Source organism: Gymnoscopelus microlampas (genome assembly GCF_963454915.1).
Source record: "Gymnoscopelus microlampas genome assembly, chromosome: 1".
Classification (NCBI taxonomy): Eukaryota; Metazoa; Chordata; class Actinopteri; order Myctophiformes; family Myctophidae; genus Gymnoscopelus; species Gymnoscopelus microlampas.
Genome location: NC_139962.1, coordinates 4,810,547 through 4,823,038, shown reverse-complemented (window position 1 = coordinate 4,823,038; position 12,492 = coordinate 4,810,547). Strand labels below are relative to the sequence as shown.

The 12,492-nt window shown below is 40.6% G+C and overlaps 1 protein-coding gene across 1 annotated transcript in view; it reads left to right on the top strand.

The window, feature by feature from the left end:
- The window catches only part of LOC311041488 (apoptosis-associated speck-like protein containing a CARD), a 13,380-nt gene extending 1,472 nt beyond the window's left edge, over positions 1–11,908 (top strand). Inside the window, exons 2-6 of the mRNA XM_084051879.1 lie at positions 4,313–4,388; positions 6,035–6,104; positions 7,479–7,737; positions 8,076–8,114; positions 10,775–11,908. Coding sequence (XP_083908005.1) covers positions 7,488–7,737; positions 8,076–8,114; positions 10,775–11,022 — 537 coding nt within the window. The 5' untranslated portion in view covers positions 4,313–4,388; positions 6,035–6,104; positions 7,479–7,487 and the 3' untranslated portion in view covers positions 11,023–11,908. The remainder of the gene's footprint in view (positions 1–4,312; positions 4,389–6,034; positions 6,105–7,478; positions 7,738–8,075; positions 8,115–10,774) is intronic.
- Positions 11,909–12,492: the final 584 nt, after the last annotated feature.

Genomic DNA, 12,492 nt, shown 5'->3' with positions numbered 1-12,492 from the left:
AGGCAGTGGTCCAAGGTTCAAGTGCTAAACGTTTCGTGCAGATTGCTCAAAAATCCCAGGAGGAGATAGATTTTAACTATTACAGTTTAAAGAAAATTATTCATCTGCGCCTAAAACATACATGCAGACTCACATTTCTTTGAAACTTTGCAGAAATGTACAGGGTCATTCCAAATATCACTGAAACCAATCTTACTCCAATTGGCCAAAAGGGGGCGCTATAGCAATTTTTTGAAAAGGCAGACTTTAAACAGGCATAAGTCATGCCTCGTTTGGCCGAAAGTCGTGAAACTTGCTTACACATGTGCCTTGACTCATGAGGAACACACGTATCGATTTGACCATTAAGCTCCGCCCTTAGATTTTCCGCAATTTTGAGCAGTTTGAAAAATACTTGTTTTTGCCAGTTCTGGCTTAACCGTGCATACGCTTTTTACGAAACTCGGCCATATGGTAGATGCTCATGAAAAACTACCAAGAAATAATTCTCACACTCATTCGTCAAAGGGGGTGGCGCTATAGCACTCAATTGAAAGTGCCAACTTTGAACAGGTACAACTCATGCCCTGTTTGACCTACAACCATGAAACTTCGATACACACATGCGTCTCTTCATGCCCGACAACTTTCGTGGTCTGACTTTTGACCTCTGACCTTTAGATCTCCCACCATTTTGAATTATATGAAAAACAGTCACTGGCTCCTAACTTCTGCATTTTTTCACTTATGGAAAATCCGTTGGAAATTTTTGTAGGCAGAGGTCCAAAGTTCAAGTGGTAAACGTTTCGTGCAGATTGCTCAAAAATCCCAGGAGGAGATAGATTTTAACTATTACAGTTTTATGAAAATTATTCATCTGTGCCTAAAACATACATGCAGACTCACATTTCTTTGAAACTTTGCAGAAATGTACAGGGTCATTCCAAATATCACTGAAACCAATCTTACTCCAATTGGCCAAAAGGGGGCGCTATAGCAATTTTTTGAAAATGCAGACTTTAAACAGGCATAAGTCATGCCTCGTTTGGCCGAAAGTCGTGAAACTTGCTTACACATGTGCCTTGACTCATGAGGAACACACGTATCGATTTGACCATTAAGCTCCGCCCTTAGATTGTCCGCAATTTTGAGCAGTTTGAAAAACACTTAAACCCAGGATTTTTCAGCTATTTGCGTGAAACTGTATCATCTGTGTGATCTCCTTTTTCACAGTTACTTGTCTGTTGGGCCAATGGCGTCTCCCTTAAATGAATGCCTCACAATCTCAAGGTCGCCAGTTCAAGCCTCACTTGATGTAGACTTAATTTAAGTTGAATTGCAAACAACATGACTGTATCAATGAATACATGTGCAAATGGTAAAGATAACCTGAAATGCTTATTTGAGAGTACGTTTTTTACGTATGACATACTTCATTCTGAAAATAGCTGATCTACAATCTCACAACTTTTCATGGTTTGTGAGCTTGTAGATCGGCTACTTTCGTTAGTTTTGGTTCTGAGGAGATGTACAATTTCTTCATTGGTAAATGGCTTGTGAACGAGTGATCTTAGTGTTAGTGAAACAGGGGCTTGGTTCATGAAAGAAGGCAAGAGTTTATGATCTTCAACAGACAATATCAGCCTGGACAAAGCTATAGCACTATAGGTAGTGTTGCAGCCTATTAGTCTGAAGGTTGAGAGTTCGAATCCTGTTAATGGCAGTAGGTTGAGATGTCCAATCAAACCATTATGTTTCCATCTCTCTCTCTCATCAATCTATTGTTTCCATGTCACTCTCTCTCTCTTCAATCTATTCCGTTTCCATGTCTCTCTCTCTCTCTATTCACTGGCCCCGTATTATCGCTGCTTGCAGCTATATTTAGCATTGTTTTTCTTTTGCAAGCTCTTGACTTTCACTCCACTTGACTTTCACTCAAATATTGTACTTTTAACTCCACTACATTCCTAGAAAGGGATGCTTGTGATCCAAACTTAAAAAAAACATACATCATGGATTAACCACTCAAGCCCTAATTCAATTTTGGTGAAAACAGCAGATATACAAGCTCACATCGCATCGCAGTGCGACCCGTCGTGAGCTTGTAGATCTGCTATATTTTCACTATTTCTGAAAATGCGAGATTCTTTAAAAAATATATTTTCGAAATGTTTTGTTGTTTTACATTTCAATACAGCAATGTATTGATATTTAAAAAAGAAAATGTACTTTGTAATTTGTACTTTTGAATACTTGAGGAGGATAGTTTGTGTGGAGAAACATGGAGTAAAAATGCTGAGGAAGGCCATGTCGAAACACGTCATTGTTTTATAGTCAATAATGAGCAGTCAGTTTGACCATGAAGGCCATAAAAGGCCCACAGATGTTTTTATTGTTCAAAGATTGATATATAGCCTTTATATTTAAGCTTTTTAAACTTTTATTTTATTTTTAAGACTCCCCCCTTTTTCTAACCAAAGAGCACCTTCCGACACTGACTTTATCTTACACAGATTGTAAAGAACTCTGCAGCCCTCCTCTTGTTCTTACAGTTTGACATAATGTAGATCGGCTGTTTTCAAAATGTAGTAGTATAGATTAAATGAAATTATATAAATCTATATAAATATAAACTGATCAGTCTGTTTTCGTCTCTAGAACTGTGAAGCAGAAATGTCTGCTATCTGCTTAGATAAGTCTGGAATGTAAGGAGTACAGGTTACGTCTATGCATTCATCGGGTACAATGTTTTACTTTAGAGTAAGTATGAACTGACTGTCAGAGCAGGGCTAGTGATATCTTGTCGGTGAATGATCTAGGCTAAGTATTATCTGATTTTTTGAGAGTATCAATTCTGCTAGAGTATTAAACTGGAGTTCATAAATAATTAGCAAGGATTTCCATGCCAGTTTTTGGATTTAATGATTAACGGCTGGTTTGTTTTAATGTTCAAATATACAAATAATTATAGCCTAGAAACAGATGTCAAACACATAAAGTGGAGTTAGTACAATATTTACCTAGGCTCTAGATATAATGAAGTAGAAGTGAAAATATGCCAAATGTAATGGATACTCAAGTAAGAGTGAGTACATGTATTTAGTTACTTACAGTACCATATTTAAGCAACCAAGGTTCAAGGTTGTGCTTTATTGTTACATCTTGTGTACAGGTACATAAGTATAACTTATTGTTGTTTGGCTTCCTTCAGACATTGCAGCAACATAGATAATAACAATAATTATGATACAACCTTAAAATATTTAAAAAGAAAGAGAGAGTGAAAAAATGAAAAGATGTACACGTGCATATAATCTTGGTATATTATACACACAAACAGCATTTTTTCAGTAGCTGCCACCTAACTTTATTTAAACAACTTCACAGTATATTCTACATACAACAGATTAGGTTAGGATACAGTAGGAACAGTTCAATGATATTAGAGTGCAAGCTCATTAAACTATGAGTTTTGGCTAACCATGGGTTCTCCTTCACCCTGCATGAGAGAAACACCATGATGTGCAGCAAAGTCAACATGGCTCTCTATGGTTAGGAACTGGACTTGTATAACTTCCTGATCATGTGACTAGGCACCAGCTTCGGATGGTGTCAATGCATTGAATGGGACATTATCACGTTTAATCAGACGACTGATTGGTGAGATGCTGACCTACCGACGGGGCTCAGTAGGTGTTCGCTCACCCCAAAACATGATTTACGATTCTGTGCTTATCGGTACATAACTATAACATTCAGTGCATTGACAGCATCCAACATGGGTGGACTAGGTCAGGTGCAGTGGGTGCACCATTGATTCAGCCATTTATAAGGATGGGGGTACGCATCAGTGCTGTACCTGTCTGGTAGTAGGTGTGTAGTAATGAAATGGCCACATATTGCATATTTTTTATTAAGCAAGGCTTTGTAAGAAAAAGGTAATTTCTGTGTGTGTGTGTGTGTGTGTGTGTGTGTGTGTGTGTGTGTGTGTGTGTGTGTGTGTGTGTGTGTGTGTGTGTGTGTGTGTGTGTGTGTGTGTGTGTGTGTGTGTGTGTGCGCGCGCACATTGTTTTGTTCAGAGTAGACTAATTTAGGGGTCAGTGAAATTCTATTTTTTGATGTTTTGCTTTACATCCAATTAGAGACAATAATAAGCATAACAGCTTACCTACTGTCTGTCTCTCCTACACTTTCTTCCTATCAGTGTATCCTGTACATTGTTTAAGGAGAACACACATTTATATATTCATAGCCTCATACTTGTGTTCATGATTATATTTCTCTCTGTGTGTTCCCTCCTCTCCCTCTTTGGCTCTCTCTCGCTTTCCCTCAGGTGGTTGATTTCTGCCATCTGGTGGACACTCAGTGCAATCTCTCAGCTTTAACTGCTGTAAAGAACACTTCACTTGGTACGTATTAACAACAATTATCAAACTAAATTAACTTAAGGCCAGTGTTGCTCATGTTGAAATAAACTGTAGATGATGCTACAGTGCATTTAGGGATGTACAAATACTCTTCAGAAAAGCCGATGTCAGTTATTGTGGATAATGTCTAATGTAAAGTCTACATACATACATACAGTAACAGTGTTACATTTATACAGCCTGCTTTGTTTTCACTGAGCTACAGTATATATCTAGGCCTACACGTAAATAGATTGAATTATTCCAAATAGATTTTAGAACCATTGAATGTAGACATGTACATTAATGTGTGTTCCCTGATGTACATAACTTAAACTAAACCTTGTGTTCAGTCTCTTAACAACCAAAGCATTAAACTCTATACTTTGTAATAATATGAACAATGAAAATAGCTGATCTAGCAAGATGTTGCAATGTGACACGTTGTGAGCTCTTTGAAAAGTTACAATTCAGAAAATGTTTAAATCTTTCGAAAGATTGTGCCATAATGATACGCCCAAAATAGTGACCCCAGGGTCAAAGTGTTAATGATGAAGCTGATGTATCAATATCTTCTGTTTGTACCAGGAATCAACCATGGCCGCACATAGTATTCACAATGTGCTGAACAAATCCCACCAACATTTTGCTGCTTTACTTTACAAAACCGTTCTTTATTCTTGATTCTCTTGTCTGCACAGTGATGATCAATCTATAGCACTGTACTGCTATAGTGCTGTTTGAGAGTTTCATTCAACTACTTATGCCTAGATGAAGGTTCTTAGAACGATTGTCTGTGTTGTGTATTTTAAAGGCTGATTTGTGTTTCCAGTCTGCCCCTGCAGTGGGTAACAATTGGCCCAGTTGTTTTGTAGCCTAGAGCCTATAGAGCATCGCAGTTGCGCAGAATCCGGGTGCCGGAAGTAAATACTCAATGCATTTTTCCCATTGACTTTTCCAAAAATATTTATATCAATGAATTTAAGCCTAGAATCAAGCCATCCAGGATTCTGGTGAATCATGACCATAAAACCTTTTTTTCTGTGATTTTTTAAATTTTATATTTAATGATATGATATACTATGTTTAATAAATACCCTTTGTTTTGCCGTTTTCAAAAAAGTTTTTTCAAAGAATCAAACGTTTTATGGTCATCATGATTCACCAGGATCCTGGATAGCTTGATTCTAGGCTTAAATTAATTTATATAAATATTTTCGGAAAAGTCAATGGGAAAAATGCATTGAGTATTTACTTCCGGCAACTGGAAGTGGGCGGGAACTGCGACGCTCCATAGGCTAGGCTGTAGGATCTAGCATCTACATCCTACAAAACAAGCAGTTAGTGTCACATTAATACAGTAGTCTATCACCCAGGCTAGGAGAACAAATTAGTTACTGTGTGTGTGTGTGTGTGTGTGTGTGTGTGTGTGTGTGTGTGTGTGTGTGTGTGTGTGTGTGTGTGTGTGTGTGTGTTGAACCCCACTATATAGTAATGCAAACAGCACGTCTCTTTGGTCTGTCTGTCTGTCTCTCAGTATAAGGAGAACACACATTTATTTATTCATAGCCTAATAAATTGTGTTCATGATTATATTTCTCTCTGTCTCCCTCCCTCCTCTCCCTCTTTGGCTCTCTCTCTTCCCTCAGGTGGTCGGTTTCCGCCATCTAGTGGACACTTGGAATCTCTCTAACAAGACTGTAAAGGACACTTCACTTGGTACGTTTATTAACAACAATGATCAAACTACCGTATAGGTATATTCACTTATAAGACCAGTGTTGATCATGTAGACATTCAGATGTGGCCCACAGGGCCTATCTCATGTTGCTGTAGCGTGAGGCAGCCTGATACCTGCTGGACATAATGTGCAAGTACACCCTCTGCCTCTGGACTTGATGCTAGCATGTCACAGGGACCCAATCCAACCCTTGATGCTGATCATTAATTACATATTGGTTATCTGATGCTACAGTACATTTAGAGATGTACAGATGTGTCTGTTAATTTGGATAATGTCTAATGTAACTTCTACGTACCGTAACAGTGTTACATTTATAATATAATACATTTTATTTATATGGCACTTTTCAAAAACAGGTTTACAAAGTGCTTCACATACAATACATAAACAGGAAATATAAAGGCAATTCAATTATGGACATTTAGAAACAAAGGAACAATACAAAAATAATAATAATAAGACCAAAAATAAGAGTGAAAGCTGAAACTAGCTGACCATTCCTTCTAGTTAAAAGCCATTCTATAGTAATGCGTTTTTAAAAGACTTTTAAAAGTGGACACTGAAGTGGACTGTCTAATTTGCAGCGGAAGTTGGTTCCACAGAAATGGAGCCCTAGCAGCAAATGGCCTGTCACCTTCCGTCACAAACCTTGTCTCGGGGGGGTCAAGTAAAAGTTTGTGTGCTGATCTAAGATTATGGGTGGGTACGTGAGGAGACAGGAGGTCAAAAATATAAATAGGAGCAAGTCCGTTCAGTGCTTTGAGAACAAACAATGTAATCTTAAAGTCAATTCTGAACGCCACTGGTAGCCAGTGCAGTGAGGCAAGAACGGGGGTAATGTGGTCATATCTCCTGGTTCTTGTAAGAACTCTAGCTGCTATGTTTTGAATGAGTTGAAGGCGATTGATTGACTTTTTGGGGAGTCCAGAAAAAAGAAAATTACAGTAGTCCAAGTGGTTTTGACAAAGGCATGAATAAGGGTTTGTGCATCACTGAATGAAATAAATGATTTGAAAGATGTCTGTTTTTGTGATGTTAGAAAAAAATGTGATGTATTCCCTAATTTACTCAATCAAAGTACAGAGTACAAGTGGTTAAATTAACCACTTAAACCCTTTGTCATATGATGAATAGTGAGAATAGCTGATCTACAAGCTCATGTTGCAATGTGACACGCATGTAAATCTGCTATTGTCACAGTTATTTATTCATTTATTTTTAAGTTTGACATGTTTTCAATGTTTTGAATTTTTAATCTTTTTAAATGATGACTTTCCCAAAATGGGCACCCCAGAGTCTAAGTGGTTAAGATAATGAAGCAGTGATATTCGTATCCTCTGTTTGTGCAGGAATCAACCATGGACGACAGTATCTTGAAAGCTCTGAAGAGGCTGTCAAAAGATGAGTTTGCAACATTCAAGTGGAATCTGCAGAGAGTTCATATCGAAGGCATCGAACCGATCCCGGAGGGCGATCTGGAAGAAGCTACCAGAACGATCACCACCAGTCTGATCATGAAGACGTACCCCAGACATGGAAACGAGGTCATGCTCAAAGTTCTGAAGAAGATCCCCAGGAATGATCTCCTGACACTGTTTCCGGACAAAAGTAGGTGAACAGTTAGCATCGTGTGTGTGTGTGTGTGTGTGTGTGTGTGTGTGTGTGTGTGTGTGTGTGTGTGTGTGTGTGTGTGTGTGTGTGTGTGTGTGTGTGTGTGTGTGTGTGTGTGTGTGTGTGTGTGTGTGTGTGTGTGTGTGCGTGCGTGCGTGCGTGCGTGCGTGCGTGCGTGCGTGCGTGCGTGCGTGCGTGGTTGAAGTTGCCTGTCTGACTTTTCACTCATTTGAGAGCCTGTCTATACTGCAGATAAACTGGTTGTTGACACAGTTAATTACCTTGATAAAACACAAATGTAATGCATTTAACATTCAACCACCATGAATCCACAGATGATGGCCCACCGACAAGGAATGGAGCTAGAGCTGGAGGTGAGCTGACTCTATGAACAGTGTCTACGAGTGTCTGTCTTTACACATTAACTACTTTAATGTCATATGCTATATTCAGTGGTGTATAGTCAAAGAATAGACACTACTGTATATGCAGTGTGTAGTCTGCAACATTTAGAAGATGTCCTCAGCCTATACATACAGTTTCCATGGAGGGCTTTTCACACAGAGTGACTGACATAGTAGCATAATTAATTTTCAATGAGAGGCTAGAGGGCAGCCACACGCCCGCCCGTGGCAATTGCTGCATTGGCAACGGGCTGGACAGTGATTTGACACAGCTGAAGCAGACATACAGTAGATGTCTGTGTGTTCACATGAGGAGCGCAGTGCGACCCCGCTGATCCAAGCTAGAACACAAGCATTGTGTCACTCCTCATCTGTAAAGCCTTTAAAAGGATCCCTGGCTAATAAGCCTAATTTGCCTTAAAGGTATAGTTCACCCCCAAAATGACTTTTTTCTATGGATTAGTCACCCCTGGAGACTTGAATTCATGGATTACTTTTTTGTTTGTGTCACATTCCTAAAACAATAATTTGATTACCGGCAGCGGTTCCGGTAGGAGACACAAAGAGTCTCCTTTGTGTCTCCTACCGGAACCGTTGCCTACCGATCCGCTGGTCATCACATTATTGGCTTAGGAATGCGCCCCAAAAAAATATATATATCCATGAATTCAAGTCTCCATAGGGTGACTAATCCATACAAAAAAAGTCATTTTGAGGGTGAACTATCCCTCTAATACATTATAATCGGCCTCTATAACAAAACTTTAAAATCAAAAACGCCCGAGGGGCACGGTGGCGCAGTCGGTGGCGCTGTCGCCTCACAGCTAGAAGGTCCTGGGTTCGATTCCCGCAGGCGACGCTGTGGGAGCTGGGGGCGTGTTCTCTCCTCCGCGTCATCAGTGCCCATACCCAAGGTGGGGTTGGCGAAAGGGCCTTTCTGTGTGGAGTTTGCATGTTCTCCCCGTGTTTCCTAGGGTAGTTAATACCCTCACAAAAACATGTAGTAATCCTGGTCACTATACTGCCTCCCCCATGACAGCCGGGGCGCCTGATGGAGGGGAAAGGAACTGGTTGGAATAACGTGTTCCTTCCACGCGCTACGTCCAACCAGGGAAACTCTCCCCTGTCAGGTGACAAGAAGGTCAGTTGGCTCTCATGCATTGAGGGAGGCATGAGCTCGGCCCTGGCCTCCCTAGGTTGGCAGAGGGAAGGTAGTGCCCAGGATTACATAGACAATTGGCACTGGGTGTAAAAAATAGGGGTTACAAAATCGTGGGATAAAAATGTAAGTAAAAAAAAAAAAAAAACGCCTTAAATATTTTCTTTATTTTGGAAATAGTTCATCTTTTACTCAAGAGGTCGCAAGTTGATATAACAGCAATAAACAATCACATTTAACCTAAACCAAATGATGTAATAATAATGATTGAAATATGTTTTTATCAGCACATACATTCCATAGGGCTGGACCACACATGGACAAATAAAATTACATCATTAACTTGCGACCGGTGTTCTAAAACAAAGAGAATATTTATGGTGTTTTTTATTTTAATCTTTTGTTACAGAGGGCAATTATAATGTATTAAGGCATATAAGGCTTATCAGCCAGGGATCCTTTTAAGTCTCCCAGGTCCTGTGTATGCTCAGGGGGAGGGGCAGGGAGGATAAATACTGTCAATAATGCTCTATTCAGCTGATAATTGGCCGTTGGCCTCGGGGCGTTTCACACATGCACGGGAATGCCCGCCGCGAGACCGTGGTCTCACAACGCCATCCCTAACCTTGCGTCACGATCAAACGTATCGATCTAAAAACAACCATTTGACGACCATCTGACAAAAGCTGCTGAGTGAATAACAGCACATCAAAGGTCCAGTGTGTTACTGTTAAGTAGGCTACTGACGCGGGAGGGAATAATTACAGTGTATCCTCAGCAACAAAAAAACGTGGCTACACCATGGTTATATTTTGCTTTTGAATCCACAGATGCTGGTCCGCTTGTTGTCACCTGTATGACAGGGCAGATCTTTGTAGATGGTTTAATTGGCACATTTTCCTTTCAAGTCATCATTGGGCTATACTCCCAGATTATTCTCTCCGCCAGGCCAAAAGGCATGGCGAGAGTATGTTTTGCACCCTGTCTGTCTGTCCGTCCATCCATCTGTGTGTGTGTGTGTGTGTGTGTGTGTGTGTGTGTGTGTGTGTGTGTGTGTGTGTGTGTGTGTGTGTGTGTGTGTGTGTGTGTGTGTGTGTGTGTGTCAGTGTCATTCTGTCTGTGTACAGCTAATCTCCGGCACTGTTGGCTTGATCGCAGTGAAACTGTGCACACAGTCACTCCCTGGATGCCAATTCAGAACCTCTGCCCCAAATGTTTCACATGGGCCTGTTATAGCGCCACCAGGAGGACGCTTTTTGCAAAACACATTTTTTGACAGTACTCCTACAGATTTTGTCCAAACATCACGCAAATCGGTACATAGTATCTCCATAGTCATTAAACCAAACTGGTCTTTCAGATTTTTCATATTCGCACGCACGCGCACACGCACGCACGCACACACACATTTAAATATGTTTCACCCAGAGAACGTCACCCACAACTCAATGTTCATTCTCCTTTCCTTCAGAGAAACCCTTCGTTGACGAACACCGGAGGACACTGATCAGTAAAGTGACCCAGCTCAAACCCATCCTGGAAAATCTCCTTGAAGAGGGAATCATCAAGCAAGAGGGCCTCAATACTGTGAATGCAGCAGGCACCAATGAGGATAAGATGAGGGCTCTCTATTCACTCCTGCAATCCAAAAGAGCCAAAGACATTTTCCTAAAAGCTCTTGAGGAACATGAGAATGATCTTCTCATAGAGTTGAAGTAATTGTCATTTTAATTCATTTAAAGGAGAATTCCGGTCATTTTAAGTGTTATGTTTGATGTGTGTCAAATCACTTACCAACGTAGGAATGAAAATCGCGTAACTCCACAGAGCCCCCTATCGACCCCCACCGTTGTCATTATAGGAGGATATAGGATAGCCCAAATTCGCCTATTTTAACCAATGCAAAGTCTGTTTTTTTGCTTCTAGTACTCATTGTTGAGTCCCATGATAATGTAACAGGCGCTAAAACTCCCGACAAGCTAACGGCTAATAACAGAACGAGCTAATGCTGGTCGCTGGTTTCTCTCCCGACCTGGCAACCTGGAGCTGCCATGCAGAGAGATAAGCAGCCCCAGCGTTAGCTCGTTTGTTATTAGCCGTTAGCTTGTCGGGAGTTTTAGCGCCTGTTACATTATCATGGGACTCAACAATGAGTACTAGAAGCAAAAAAACAGACTTTGCATTGGTTAAAATAGGCGAATTTGGGCTATCCTATATCCTCCTATAATGACAACGGTGGGGGTCGATAGGGGGCTCTGTGGAGTTACGCGATTTTCATTCCTACGTTGGTAAGTGATTTGACACACATCAAACATAACACTTAAAATGACAGGAATTCTCCTTTAAGGTCAAGCAGGCCACAATGCTTTCAGTGTAATATCATTATCACTTATTGTCTTTCTATTTCCAAGAACTTCACTAACTAATTCTAACAAATAGCTTATTTTTCTTCTTTCTTTGTTAACCCAGGATATTCATTATCCAGCATTATCATGATGCCGTTGTAGTTGTTTTTATGTTTGCTTAAGTGCATTTGAGGTGACCTTTAAGAGTGCATTATTACAGTACATCTACTTTGTCTCCTTTAATAAAAAAAATATTTTCACTCAGTTTAAAATCTTTGATTACGTTAATGACATTAAAATAATGTGTGTGTGTGTGTGTGTGTGTGTGTGTGTGTGTGTGTGTGTGTGTGTGTGTGTGTGTGTGTGTGTGTGTGTGTGTGTGTGTGTGTGTGTGTGCGTGCGTGCGTGCGTGCGTGTGTGTGTGTGTGGTTTTGTTCCAAAGGTTAATTATATCCAAAATGTCTATCTTTGTTTTCATTTTGATTCATAGTCCTGACAACCAATGTGAGTCAGCTGACAGCGGAGAACAAAGGTAAAGTTCTACAGCTGCTATTCGGGGACAAAGTGTGTGTGCGTGTGCGTGTGCATGTGTGCGTGCGTGCGTGTGTGTGTATGTGTGTGTGTGTGTGTAGGTATGTGATAGGTATGTACATGTTACAGTATGATTGGAAAACCAGTCAGATTGAAAAAGGAGCGCTCATTTCCTTCGTGCCACGGCGGGGCGGGGCGGTCCCCCCCGTCAAAAAAATAAATGACGTCTCGGAGGTACCGAGACTAGGCGGGGGGGGGGGGGTGATTAACGATTCTGTCCCTGTCGATACACAACTCGGACGGCGCTGAGTCA